Raw genomic sequence first — 15,302 nt, 5'->3', positions numbered from 1 at the left:
GATTCTCACTTTGACCTGGAGGAAGAAGTCAGACAGCTTAGAATTAAGGTTGGAAATATCGAGGACCAGAGCAGAAGAAATAATATAAAATTCAGAGGAATACCAGAAACAGTGAAACCATCAGAGCTGAAAGGCTTTATTAAAAGCATGATTTCAGACCTAATTCCTTCAGTCTCAAAACAAGAATTAGAGATTGATAGAGCTCACAGGCTCCCTAAACCACAGCATATAGCTGAAAAGTTACCGCGAGACGTCATTGCTAGAATTCATTTTTTTGAGGTAAAGGATCAGCTCATGCAATACGCTAGACGCCATTCACCACTACCTGACCCTTACGCTGGGATAATCCTTTTCTCAGACCTCTCCCAAGCGACAATTCTAGCTCGCAAGAACATGAATTCAATCACAAAAATATTCCGCAACCATGGAATGATCTATAAATGGGGGTTCCCCACAAAATTGCTTATAGATTACAAAGGATCCTCCTACGCAATTAAAAGTTTGGATCAGGGTCTAAAACTTCTTCGCTCCTGGGGTTTGATCCCCAATCAAGAGACTGATAAAATGGATGTCAGCGCTCCTGGACCAATACCACAAGACTGGAAGAAAAAAGATAACTTAGTCCACCATTAATTTGGTTCTACCGGTTTTCTAACGTTTGCCTTCAATATTTCATTCGGGAATTACCTGATGGCTCAGGGGAGGACGTTTAAGGGAACTTGTTTGAGTTATTCCCTATAACCTCCTACTTAAAAGTACATGTTATTGTACACAGGAGTTGTTCCACAACTCCTCCTATTTTTTCTGATTTTTGTTTTGTTTTTGTTGTTTGCCTTCCACTATAGTATCTGCACCATGCTGCTTTACCTGATACAACACCTCCACCTACTGGAAATAAAGTATTACTGCATCTGCACTCTGCTTTTTCCACATTTTAACATGCAACTTGTCTACAAAAATGATCTTGCATATCAGCAATTATCCTCTTATCAGCAATGACCCTTAAACTCTTGTCAATGAATGTGAAGGGCCTCAATAGCCCATACAAGAGGAGAGCTCTATGGGCCGACGCCATCAAATTTGGCAGCGACATCCTCTGTATCCAAGAATCTCATTTCGCCAAGGATAAGTCTCCTAAATTTCAACATCACAAATTTCCACATATTTTTGTTTCCAACCACAAGAAAAAGAAAAGAGGGGTGATTACGGCTGTAAAGGATACGGTTTCCTTTCAGCAATTAGACCTTAAGACGGATGACCATGGAAGATATATTATTTTAGTAGCCTCTATCGATAACTCAACGTATACTGTTGTCAACATTTATGCTCCAAATAAGAATCCCCACCAGTTTATCCAGAAAGTGATCAAGATGGCAAGGAAGATTCAGAAGGGTTGTCTTATTATTTGTGGAGACTTTAATGCACCCCTAGACCCGGATATGGACACTTCAAGAAAAAGAAAGACTCCTAGGAAAGGTTTAGCTGATATTTTCTTGAAAGAAGATTTGTATGATCCATGGAGATGCTTACACACTACAGAGAAAGATTTTACATTTTTTTCTAATGTTCACAAGTCATACTCTAGATTGGATTACTTCATCACAGACAAAAATCTCCTACCGAAAATAGTGGACGCAAAAATTCATAATCTAACGTGGTCAGACCACGCTCCTATTATGATAGAAATTGATTCTAATCAAATCTGCCCCAACAATTACTTATGGAGGAATAATACATTTATTCTTGCACAGGGGAAACATCAGTCTGTGATGAAGGAATCTATTGAAGAATTTTTTGTTATGAATGACAATAGTAGTGTTAATGATGCTACTTTATGGTGTTCCCACAAGGCCTACGTTAGGGGCCTCCTGATACAATTAACTGCCAGGGAGAAAAAAAATAGAAATATCAAAATAAACTCACTACTAAAAAAGAGATTGCAAGTCAAGAAGAGTTACATAAAAAAAATCCTCTAGATATTAATTTGGAACGTCATCTTTCCACTCTAAGAATGGAACTCAAATCTATCCTGATAACTGACCATGAGAAGTACTTTAAGAAACTTAATTTAAAATATTATTCAGAAGGTAACAGAGCGGGTAAACTATTAGCTTCCCAATTACGCCAGCGTAGACAAAAAAATAAAATTATTAAATTAGCCCACCACAAATCAGGAAAAGTAATGTTCAATCCCCAAGAAATTGTAGATGCATTTTCACAGTACTATGAAGAATTATACAATCTTAAAGAAGATATTAATACCCCCCAACCTAATACTAATAAAATAGAAACTTTTTTGGATACTGTTAATTTACCCTCCATCGACCCAATATCCTTAGAAAATCTCAATAAACCAATCTCCAATGAAGAAATTTTGAAAGTCATAAATGATCTTCCCAAAAATAAATCTCCAGGTGCTGATGGACTGTCAGGTGAATATTACTCGGTTTTTAAGGATATTTTAGCCCCATATTTATCCAGACTTTTCAATCAAGCAGCAAATTCAAAAACTTTCCCAAATGAACTTCTAGAAGCTGTAATAATAACACTTCCAAAACCTGACAAAGATCCTGACTCTCCCTTGAATTATAGACCCATATCTTTACTAAATTCCGATCTTAAAGTTTATGCGAAAGTCCTAGCAAATAGATTAGTTGACATCACCCCCTCATTAATTAGACCCGATCAAGTAGGATTCGTTAAAGGTAGACAAGCTCCCGATAGCACTAGAAGAATGCTGAATATTATTAACAGAATACATAATGATCGAATGCCCGCCCTACTTTTAACAATTGATGCAGAAAAAGCATTCGACAGAATGCACTGGGGATATATTTCACACACTTTATCTAAATTTGGCCTTAAAGGATTTATACACTCTGCTATTATGGCATTATATACTCATCCCACTGCTAAAGTTTTTTCCTCAGGTATGCTTTCTAGAACTTTCACACTAACCAACGGGACCAGACAAGGGTGCCCTTTATCCCCACTGATTTTTTCCCTTGCAATAGAACCCCTAGCGGAATATATTCGCTCTTCCCCAGATATCAAAGGCATTGCGATTGGTCAGGATGAACACAAGTTGGGCCTTTTCGCTGATGACATTATACTGACTCTGGCCGATCCTGAATTATCCTTACCTTCAGTAATTAATGCACTAGAAAAATTTAAGGAAGTCTCATACTACAAAATCAACATAAATAAATGTTACATATTACCCATAAATATCCCTACTCCATTAACAGTCAGCCTTAAATCAAAGTTTGGATTCATATGGAATAACAACTCGGTAGAGTACTTAGGAATTCGACTTGCACCACTGCCAGCCAAAATGTATGATGTTAACTTCCCCCCCCTCATAGAACAAATTAGTGGCGACCTATCGAAAATGCAGAAAATTCAATTATCATGGGTCGGGAAAATAGCTGCATTCAAAATGCAAACATTACCAAAGATCATATATTACTTTAGATGCCTTCCTATCCCAATTCCGGCTAAATTCTTCAAGCAACTAAACATTAAACTGAGACAGTTTATTTGGAATAAAAAAAAACCAAGGGTAGCCTTTTCCATTCTTACCTCCATTACGGCTCATGGTGGTATGAACTTACCTGACATCAGGAATTACTATTATGCAGCAATACTAGATCAAATGAAATATTGGTTCTCCCCCCAGAAAGATAAACTATGGTTGAACATAGAACAAGATTCTACCAAGGCCTCCGATTTATACACCCTAGCATTAGCTAATATTGTACTCCCAAAAGTAGTCAATCCCAATCTATTAAGTATAAAGGCCACACTATTTGCATGGAAACACATACTTTCTAAATCTAGACATTTAGGAAATAAATCTAAATTATACCTCCCTACAGAAATTATTAACTACTGCAAAATCCGTATGTCAGTAGACGATTGGATCAAACAGGGATATTATCTTTACGTTAACCTCCCCCTGAATTATAAAAATGTCACTTTGTGCAAGCTGGGAAGGTGTAAGCGTCTGAGGGATTTTAACCCGGAAAATACGATAGAGATACCATCGTTAATCTGGGATTATTTATCCCAACAAAGGGATTACGTTAAAAAAGGTATTTCATACTTCTATAACATACTTTCATCCCAGCCAGTTGAAAAAAACACTCATATGATAAAATGGGAAAAAAACCTAGACGTATCCTTTTCCTGGGATCAATGGAAAAAATCATTCCAGACAATTAAAAATGCATCTTCATGCATCGAACATTGGGATAACGCCCAAAAAATTACCAATAGATGGTATCTAACTCCCTACATGCTATCTAAAATCTACCCTACAATGTCCGACATTTGTTGGAGGTGCAAAGAACAAACTGGAAACCTCCTACACACTCTTTGGAGTTGCAAATCACTGAGAAGCTTTTGGAACTCAATATCATCCTTCATAGCAGATTTCACAGGCAACCTGCTTACGCTTACACCTGCCTCAGCTTTACTGGGCATTGACCTGGAGATATACCCTACCATTTATAGAACTGTCGTGACCCATATCTTGATAGCCTCGAGACTAACTGTTACTAAACTATGGAAATCCACAGAAGCACCTAATATTTCCACGGTTATAAATAGAGTGAATACCCAAGCTCAATTCGAGCTGATGCTAGCTTATAAAAACCACACAATCCCCTCTTTTAGGAAAAAATGGAAAACATGGCTAACACATCATAGAGCCTCCGCCTATTTAAAAGATTGCAATATTTAATTTCTACTTGAGTTTTTGAAAACATTTATGCTTAGTATTAAGCAGTATGCAGGTGTAGAGCAATGAATATTTTATTAGTTTATAGTGGATATTTTGTTGGTATTTATTTTACTTTTATTTTTATCTTTATTTATTTATTTTTACTCTTTCTATAGTACAGGCTGTACCATTACTTATCGTGATGTCCTTCCAGTCCTACAGTTAGAACCCAGTTGGGGGTAGACTGGTCTAGGTCATCAAGGCCCGTACCATGTTTACAAGCACAGCCTTTACAGATCTGATTATATCTCTGCTGTTTTGTTTGTACTGCAACTCTGTCATTTATGCTTTTGCTGTATGTATGTACTATTTTATTGAAAAAAAAATTACTACCAAGATCTTGTTATCCATCAAAGACAAGAGGGCGATCAAGTTGCTCGATATAGGAGCTGGCCAGGTCCTCACCATCTCCCTATTCCTCCTACCTCCCTAGCCTTCTTACCCTCCTATGCATGTCTCTTAGCAATCTTCATCTCTCATCCCTCACCTCCATCTCTCTTTTTGCCATTGCGGCACCATCAGTTTTTTTTTTCATCCCAGTAGCTTGGATGGGCAGGCATTGGGCAAGTGTGGTTTTCTTTCCCCCCCACCATTGCCATTTTTAATCACTCTCTATCCCCCCCCCTTTACACACACACACACACACACACACACACACACACGATTGATATCTAAATACATTTTGCCAACCATATCTAGGGCCTTCAGCCCTCTTGTGAAATGCTGAATTCCTCCTTGCCATTATTTGACCTTGATTTCCTTGTTTAACTTAGAAATTACGACACAGAAATACAGTGCAAACAAGGCTAATAAAAATTCTTGTGCCAACATCACTCAACATAAATTTTTTAAAATTGGAATCTCCCCCCCCCCCCCCCCATTTCCGTTTTGGCGGTATAAACACAAAAATGAATAGGAATCTATGGCTATATATATATATATATATATATATATATATATATATATATATATATATATATATATATATATATATATATATATATATATATATATATAATCTCTGACGGGCTAACCCTCCCTTATGCCCGGTACACACGATCCGATTATCGGACGAATGATCTCCGTTTTTTTGTATGCTAATCTCACGTCGAATCTGATGGGTTTACTAAAGTCACGAAAATTCTCGTACGGCAGAATAAAAAATCAGAAGTGATGTCATGTGTTGTAATGCATTTGTATTGTATTTTCGAACGACAGCTGTGCTGATTAAACGAAAATCGTACGATCTGGCATCGTACGAAAAAAAATTCCGTGCATGATAGAATAAAAATCGGATGAACTGTCCTGATCGGCTCTCGGAAGCTCTGTACTAACGATCCGATCATCGTACGATCGTTTCGAAAGCAGCATTTTTCGTACGATTCTCGGAAGTATGTTTGTGTGTGCGTGCGTGCCTGTATATAAGATAAAACACACACACACACACACACACACACACACACACACACCTAGTTTTAGTTTATTCTACAGGTTATAAGGTTTTAAGTAATTTATATAATTGTCAAGTCTAAAATGCTTGTTTTTTTTTCTTTTAAAGTGTATTTTGTGCGTGTACTCGAGAGAGGAGCCGGACTGCAGGAGTTGGGAGTAGGCAGGCCTCCCCCAGAGGCAATTTGCCACCTTTCTCCATGCCCTGGGTGGCAATGGTGGGTGTGTGAGGGGGTCCTCCCACACAGCCCGCCCTACCTGCTCCGCTTTGAAGCCCAACGGGGCAGAGGGACTCCCTATAAGGGAGTGAGAGGATCTAGCCCACTCAACCAGCCCCGTTAGTCCTTTGCCTCTCTTTTTAGAGACCGCGTGGTCAAAGTGCGTGCATGTTAACCCAATTTCGAGTGCGTGCAAGTGTGGTGGTTTTTGTGGGAGGGGGTGGGCGTACTAAGCGCAAGCTTACCTTGCATAGCACACCCACCGGGAGCCGGGCTGAGACCACCAAACTCAATTCACATGTAGCTGAGACCGGGATCCGAACCCCTAGCTGCAGAGGTGAATGGCTTGTCAGCGCAGTGCCAATCGCGTCGAGCCACCGCAGCTCCCCAAAATGCTTGTTTTAACATGTTTGCTTTAAAAAAATGCTCTAGCAGCAAAAGGGTTATTAGAAGTTAAAAGCCTAGATCGAAACCTTTACACCATTGCCTCTTATACAATGAATTCTTTGACACAGAAATATAGTTTTCCTTGTCTCTTTGGTCTCTGCCTAGACCTTATAACACACCCTGCTCAGATGTTTTACATAGTATACAATGAATGGAGATTTCTCATATCAAATCATCTTTAGTCATGTGAAGTGAGACCAACAGTCCAGCCATGGAAGAATTCCTGTGGTGGAAAAACAATCATTATCCTTATGAAACCCTGAGACAGGACGTTAATGTTTGCAAGAAGAATATTTCTGTTCGTACGCAAAAAAAAGTGAAAGCGATAAGAAAACCAGTCTGGCATGTGACTTGTTATGACACTGTATCCTCCAAAGGTGATTTTTATGGCCTTCCCACAGAAACCCCCTCCCTTCTACTTGCAGTTACACACGCACACGGGATTGTCCAGATAGCGAGTCCAACTTCCTCAAGTGCACTTTCTTACAGTCTCCTTCCTTCTCTGGCTCCGTTACTAGCTTGCCTGGCTTATGCACTGGTTTTTAAATTATGTAATACTGAACAGGCTGCCAATTTTAGTCAAGTCCTGCACAAGTTTTCTTCTGACAGACCAATATTATAATGCTACAATGGGCTTAAAATGAAGAATAGGTACATTAGATTGTGAGTGGTCCTAAAAAATACGTATTTTTTTTATTTTAGGGTGCACTGCAGAATATGATTGCAGTCTAACCCAATAATTATGTATTTTTAACTTACCTTTGTACAAAAAAAGCGAAGGAGGAAGACTTAGGCCTCGTACACACGATCGGTAAAACTGAGGACAACGGTCTGAAGGACCGTTTTCATCGGTCAAAGCCGATCGTGTGTGGGCCCCATAGGTTATTTAACCATCGGTTAAAAAAATGCAAACTTGCTTTAAATTTAACCGATGGATGGATTCCTAACCGATAGGTCAAAACCGATCGTTAGTAGGCACAACCATCCGTTAAAAATCCACGCATGCTCAGAATCAAGTCGACGCATGCTTGGAAGCATTGAACTTCATTTTTTTTCAGCATGTCATTGTGTTTTACATCACCGTGTTCTGACATGATCAGTTTTTTAACCGATGGTGTGTAGGCGCGAAGGACCATCAGTCAGCTTCATCGGTTAACCGATGAACAGTCCATCGGTCCGTTCTCATCGGATGGACTGATCGTGTGTACGAGGCTTTAAGATTTGATGAAAAGCCGAAATGAATTGAGAGATGTTGTACCAATCAACCTCCATTTTTCTAGTCTTACCTCCACTTTCCTGTTACATCAGTTGTGTAGGGAGTGCGACCATCACTGTGCCGTTTAACAGCAGAGTTAAGCTTCGTACACACGACCGGATTTTCCGACGGGAATTGTGCGATGACAGGCTGTTGGTGTAAAATCCGACCGTTTGTACGCTCCATCGGACAATTGTGGTTGGATTTTCCACAGTTAGATGGCAGGCTTTAAAATTTTCCACGGACAACGGTCTGTTGTCGGATTTTCCAAGCGTATGTACACAAGTAAAAACACACATGCAGAAGGTGCCCAAAGGGTGGCGCTCAAGAGCTAAAAAAAAAAAAAGTACGCTTGTGTTTGTTGGTCGACAATTGAGGGCCGTTTGTATGCAAGACAAGTTTTTGGCCAACGACCTTCGAACAAAAGTCCACAGCTTTGTCTGCGGAAAATTCGATCGCGTGTACGAGGCTTAAGACCCAGAGTTGTCAAACAAACCTCCTCCACCTCTCTGCAGCAGAAGTGTGCAAGTGCACATGTGCAGAGGGGTGTGGCCGTTACTCAGCTCTGCGGGTACAGAGCAATGCAAGAAAAAGAAATCGTCCTTTTTACCATCATAAGAGTCTTTTAAAAAAGGTATTTTCTACCAAAACGTAGCCACAATTTATGACGTGCAGGGTACAGGACGCAAGATAAAAAGAGATAAAGACAACCTTGGACAGCAGCATTGTCAATCAGATTTATATGGAAATTAAAGCTAAACTCCAGCTAACACTTTATAAGCAGTTAAAGCAACAGTTATTGTCCCTTTTCGGATAAAGGTTTTACATGAATAAAATATGGCCACTGATGGTTTGTCTCAACCCTTTGACACTTTTGCTTCACAGCTTGGTTTGTTAAAGAAAGTTGGGGGGGGGGGGAACACTGTCAGGATCACCAGATGAAAACAAAATGGGGAAAAAGCCCCAAAAAAAAAAAAAAAGAAGATTAATGCAGCCACTACATCTATGGCCCCGTACACACGACCGAGTTTCTCGGCAGAATTCAGCCAGAAACTCGATCGGAGCTGAATTCTGCTGAGAAACCCGGCGTGTACACTTTCGGCGGCTGAGGAAGTTGACGAGTTCCTCGTCGAGCCAAATAGAGAACATGTTCTCTATTTCCTCGATGTTCAATGGAGGAAAGTTGGCTCGCCGAGAACCTCTGCGGCTTCACACAGAACTCGATGAGCAAAACGATGAGTTTTGCCCGTCGAGTTCCTCGGACGTGTGTACGAGGCCTTAGGCCTGTAAGTTGCAATGTATTACATTTTTGCTTTTGGGTCAAGGTACACTTATTTACAACACAGTTATTGCTACGAGCACCCCAAGATGTATTGGCCTTAACTGTTCACAGACATTAAAGAGAAGACAGTGCAGTTTAACAAACCATAACAATATATAGATAATTGCACTTCAGCAGCTTAGTGCTGACAAACTCAGCCAAGACATTTGCGATTTGGTCAGAACTCATGAATGAGTAATGAAGCAATTGTGTTATTAAAAGGGAACCCGTTAGAAAACGGATGACTTATTTTAAAGGAGCTGGCCCTGGGATCGTCGCCATTATCCTTGCTTTACAGTGAATGACTAAGCATCTTGGCAAAAAATTAAGAAAATGACGGTAATTATAAATATGTCCATCGCATACGAATTGGATCCAACACAAAATAATAGTAAATAGGTTACCAATGTCCGGTAACATGATGGCAGTTGGCTATGCATTGTGTGTGTATATGTGTATGTATATATATGTAAATATCTCAGGGAAAGCCTCTTTGCATTGTGTGAACTAGACACAGCTTAGCAGATAAGCTTATTTAATGCTGGAAGCTGTTGCTCCAGCTTTGTAATAAATATGAAAAAAAAAAAAAATTGGATAATAATTATTATTACTACTAATAATAAGAATTAAAAAATAGAGACTTAGGGCAACGAACTTACAGCCTCCGAGTCTTTGTTCCTCTGATGGTTCTCACGTGTGAGCGACCGAATCTCGTCTCTTTGCCTGTCCACCACAACTTTCAACTTCAGCATCAGATCCCGTTCCTCCCTTGCCGCAAATTCTTAACACAAATGTAATCCATTAGAACATTACTTTTTTACATTACAGAATTCACAAAGGTGCACTGAAAATAGATCTCCGACTACCTAAACATCTCAGATTTACTAGGATGGCAACACGTGGCCTGTCTGTGACAAGGCATACACATTTCAATAACACTTCCACAGGTGCTGCAGTTGCTCAAATACAATAGAAGCAGTGGAGATTCCTCCATCCACACTAAAGGCTGAGCTTGCAAAAATAATAATTATTATTATTATTATTATTATTATTATTATTATTAAAAAAAAAAAACACACACTCCACAGAAGGTCTTAGGCCCCGTACAGACGACCGAACATGTCTGCTGAAACTGGTCCGCGGACCAGTTTCAGCATACATGTTCGGTCGTCTGTACAGCCGAGCGGACAGGATTCCAGCGGACATTTGCCCGCCGGGCCTTTTTCGAGCGGGCAAATATTTCTAAACATGTTTAGAAACATGCCCGCTGGAATCCTGTCCGTCGGACATGTTCGGTCGTCTGTACAGACCTACCGTACATGTCCGAGCGGCCGCCATCCCTCGCATGCGTCGAATGACTTCGACGCATGCGTGGAAGCATTGAACTGCCAGGGCCGCGCACGTCGCTGCGTCGTCGCCGCGTATCGAGTACGCGCGGATTTCTGTATGATGGTGTGTACAGCCATCATACAGAAATCTCCGGGCAGACATGTACGCTGAAAACGGTCCGGCGGACCGTTTTTCATCGTACATGTTTGCCCGTCTGTACGAGGCCTGAAAGATTTGCTTTAGTTAGAATATTTGCAGCATTTTGGCAGTTGTTGCAGAATCATTCCTACCTCCCTGGGATTTGGTCTCAGTCAGTTGACCCAGGAGCTTCTGATTTTCCTCAGTGAGATGAGACAACTGGTTCTGAAGATCATGCTCTTTCCTCTGAGCCTCCAACAGCTTCTGCTCCAGATCCTGTGTTACAAAACAAGCGAAACAGATTAATTGAGAGTTTACTTCAGAATTGATATGCTTAATTATTGATACGAGAGCCAGATATTTGCCATCACTATCCCATCTTTTATTTTCTCCCTCAATGTGACTGCAATGTTTTAGATGTATTTGTCCAAATTTCCACCTTATTTGCGATTATCCTTATTCAAGTGGCAGTCCAGTCTAATCCCATCCAATCTTAAACCTACTCCCACACCCATAAATGAGCTGTATCGCTTTAACTGCATTAAAGAAGGTCATAACCAAGCTGTCTGACCAGCATGGCTGGATTAGGAAACTGTATAAACAAAATGGCAAATGATTTGGCAGGTATTGCAGTTTAAATGTGGACAGGGGTGCCCAACCAGTGGCCCAGGGGCAACATGTGGCCCGCGGAGCCCTCTGATGTGGCCCACGACCTTCTGCTCTGGGGTGGCTGATTGGCAAGCCCAGATTGCAGGTTGCCTACCCGCCATGCCAGAGCATTAGTGTTGTGAATGAAGCAAGCGGTAGAGAAAGCAAGCAGCTGTGGAGCAGAGCTGCATAAGCCAATGCTTCCTGTATAGCACCGGCTCCTGTCATAGGTGGAGTGATACCAAATGCACTCTGCCTGGAACAGCAAGTTTATTACTAAAATCACAGTGTATTGTATATTTTGTGAAGAAAAAAAAATATCACAGTGTATATGGACATATCTGTTCTGCAGTGGTTACTGGGCTGCTTTCAAACTGATCCGCAGGTGTAGTGCAGTGCACCTGCGGCTTTACCTGCACTGAGCCATAGACTTCTGGTTTTACCTGCGTGTTTGGTGCACTTTCAGAAAGTGCACCACACCAGCAGGATATACAGTATTTATCGGCGTATATCATGCACTTTTTTGCCCTGAAACTCAAGGCAAAATCGTGGGTGCGCGATATACGCCGATACCCGCGCCTAGTTTGAATGCATGCGCCGCAATATACCGAGCGCAGTACACTCGGGTACATTCGGCCAGGCTCGGCTTCACTCGTAGTCACGCTCTGTGACGTTATGCGTGAGAAGCCGAGCCTGGCCGAATATACGCGAGTCTACTGCGCTCGGTATACGTCGGCAGAGGCTTCAAACTGAGCGCGGGAGGCGGGGATTCGCCATGAAGACAGCGCGGGAGAAGCCGGGAGGACACCACCGAGGCCGCAGACGGACGCCGGACCGGACGAGGCCGCCGATGGACGCCGGGCAAGACACCAAAACTGTAAGTAGTAAAATGTAATAACATAATATAATAAAATTAGGGGTGGGCGCTATACGCCGGAGCGCGCAATACCCTGATAAATACGGTAATAGAAATCTATTGCAAAGTACAGCTGCGCTGCATCCACGGTATGGGTAGACCGCATACCATCAGTGTAAAAGTAGCCTTAGGCCCCTTTAACATGATCTGTCTGACCCAATCTGACCCTCCATTCACCTCTATGGAGCGGCAGATGTAAACAGACTTGTGTCCGTGTACACCCGCCTACCTCCAATCCGATCTGCTAAAAAAATAGAAGTGGATCCATCCCCTTCCATTTGATCAGATGAGAGGGCCCAAAGAGTAGAGTGGGCTGTGTCCACTTTGCATAAGCAGGGTGGACACCGACCTGTCATCTGCTCATTGTGGCCCGCGACTGGTTACCAAGTCGCTTAAGTGGTCCTCGCTCTTAAAAAGGTTGGGCACCCCTGGTGTAGGAGTCTCAGGCACATCTTGCCTTGGGAATCTTTGGCCACTCGTCCTTGAAAGACACGCTCCATATCCCTCACATTGTGAGGAAATCTCCTGTGCAGAGTCCTCCTTAGGTTGCCCCACAGATTTTCAAACAGATTCAGGCCCAGGCTCCGGCTGGGCCATTCTATAAAGACACTTTATTCTTCTGGTGTAGCAATTCTTTTGTTGATTTGGAGGTACGGTACGCTTTGGGTCACTGTCCATCATGCCATAAAAATCAGGGACGCAAGTAATTGGCCCCAAAATTGTTCTGCAGCTGGGCAGCAACCCCAAATATACAGCCAATGTCATCAAGAACTATCTTCAGTGTTAACCACTTAAGCCCCGGACCAATACGCTGTCCAAAGACCCAAGGTGTTTTTACAATTTGGCAATGCGCTGCTTTAACTGGTAATTGCGCGGTCATGCAATGTTGTAACGAAACGAAACTTGCGTCCTTTTCTTCCCACAAATAGAGCTTTCTTTTGATGGTATTTGATTGCCTGTGCGATTTTTATTTTGTGCGATATAAACGCAAAAAGACCGTAAATTTTGAAAAAAAATGATTTTTCTTATAACAAAAAGTAAAAAATATCGAATAAACTAAATTTTAGTCAAACATTTAGGCCAAAATGTATTCAGCCACATGTCTTTAGTAAAAAAAATCGCAATAAGCGTATATTTATTGGTTTTCGCAAAAGTTATAGCGTCTACAAACTAGGGTACGTTTTCTGGAATTTACACAGCTTTTATTTTATGACTGCCTATCTCATTTCTTGAGGTGCTAAAATGGCAGGGCAGTACTAAACCCCCCTAAATGACCCCATTTTGGAAAGTAGACACCCCAAGGAAACTGCTGAGAGGCATGTTGAGTCCATTGAATATTTTTTTTTTTTGTCCCAAGTGATTGAATAATGACGAAAAAAAAAAAAAAAAAAAATGTTTACAAAAAGTTGTCACTAAATGATATATTGCTCACACATGCCATGGTTATATGTGGAATTGCACCCCAAAATACATTCTGCTGCTTCTCCTGAGTACGGGGATACCACATGTGAGGGACTTTTTGGGAGCCTAGCCGCATACGGGGCCCCAAAACCAAGCAACGCCTTCAGCATTTCTAAGGGCACAAATTTTTGATTTCACTCCTCACTACCTATCAAGGTTTCGAAGGCCATAAAATGCCAAAATAGCAAAAAAAATAAACAAATGACCCCATTTTGGAAAGTAGACACCCCAAGCTATTTGCTGAGAGGCATGTCGAGTCCATGGAATATTTTATATTTTGACACAAGTTGCGGGAATATGACAAACTGATTTTTTTTTGCACAAAGTTGTCACTAAATGATATATTTATCGCACATGCCATAGTTATATGTGGAATTGCACCCCAAAATACATTCTGCTGCTTCTCCTGAGTACGGGGATACCACATGTGTGGGACTTTTTGTGAGCCTAGCCGCATACGGGGCCCCGAAAACAAAGCACCGCCTTCAAGTTTTCTAAGGGCATACATTTTTGATTTCACTCCTCACTACCTATCACTACCTATCACAGTTTTGAAGGCCATAAAATGCCAAGATGTCACACAACCCCCCCAAATGACCCCATTTTGGAAAGAAGACACCCCAAGCTATTTGCTGAGAGGCATGTTGAGTCCATGGAATATTTAATTTTATGGCCCCAAGTGATTGAATAATGACCAAAAAAAATAATTTTTTTTTTTAAACAAAACGTTGTCACTAAATGATATATTTCTCACATATGCCATGGGCATATGTGGAATTACACCCCAAAATACATTCTGCTGCTTCTCCTGAGTACGGGGATACCACATGTGTGGGACTTTTTGGGAGCCTAGCCGCGTACGGGACCCCGAAAACCAAGCACCGCCTTCAAGATTTCTAAGGGCATACATTTTTGATTTCACTCCTCACTACCTATCACAGTTTCGAAGGCCATAAAATGCCAAAACAGCACAAAACCCCCCCAAATGACCCCATTTTGGAAAGTAGACACCCCAAGCTATTTGCTGAGAGGGATGTTGAGTCCATGGAATATTAAATTTTTTTGCCCCAAGTCACTGAATAATGACCAAAAAAAAAAAATTACAAAACGTTGTCACTAAATGATATATTTCTCACACATGCCACGGTTATATGTGGAATTGCACCCCAAAATACATTCTGCTGCTTCTCCTGAGTACGGGGATACCACATGTGTGGGACTTTTTGGGAGCCTAGCCGCGTACGGGGCCCCGAAAACCAAGCACTGCCTTCAAGATTTGTGTGAGTGAAATCAAAAATTTATGTCCTTAGAAATCCTGAAGGCGGTGCTTGGTTTTC

At 41.3% G+C, this 15,302-nt stretch overlaps 1 protein-coding gene across 1 annotated transcript in view; it reads right to left on the bottom strand.

The window, feature by feature from the left end:
* The window catches only part of LOC120927603 (Rab interacting lysosomal protein), an 82,654-nt gene that overhangs the window by 25,535 nt on the left and 41,817 nt on the right, over positions 1 to 15,302 (bottom strand). The window contains exons 2-3 of the mRNA XM_040338385.1: positions 11,093 to 11,216; positions 10,133 to 10,254 (exon numbers count right to left, since the gene is read on the bottom strand). Coding sequence (XP_040194319.1) covers positions 10,133 to 10,254; positions 11,093 to 11,216 — 246 coding nt within the window. The remainder of the gene's footprint in view (positions 1 to 10,132; positions 10,255 to 11,092; positions 11,217 to 15,302) is intronic.

This window comes from Rana temporaria, chromosome 2 (assembly GCF_905171775.1).
Source record: "Rana temporaria chromosome 2, aRanTem1.1, whole genome shotgun sequence".
In the NCBI taxonomy this organism is placed as follows: Eukaryota; Metazoa; Chordata; class Amphibia; order Anura; family Ranidae; genus Rana; species Rana temporaria.
Note: the sequence above shows the minus strand (reverse complement) of the source record. Positions and strands in the feature narration are given on the sequence as shown.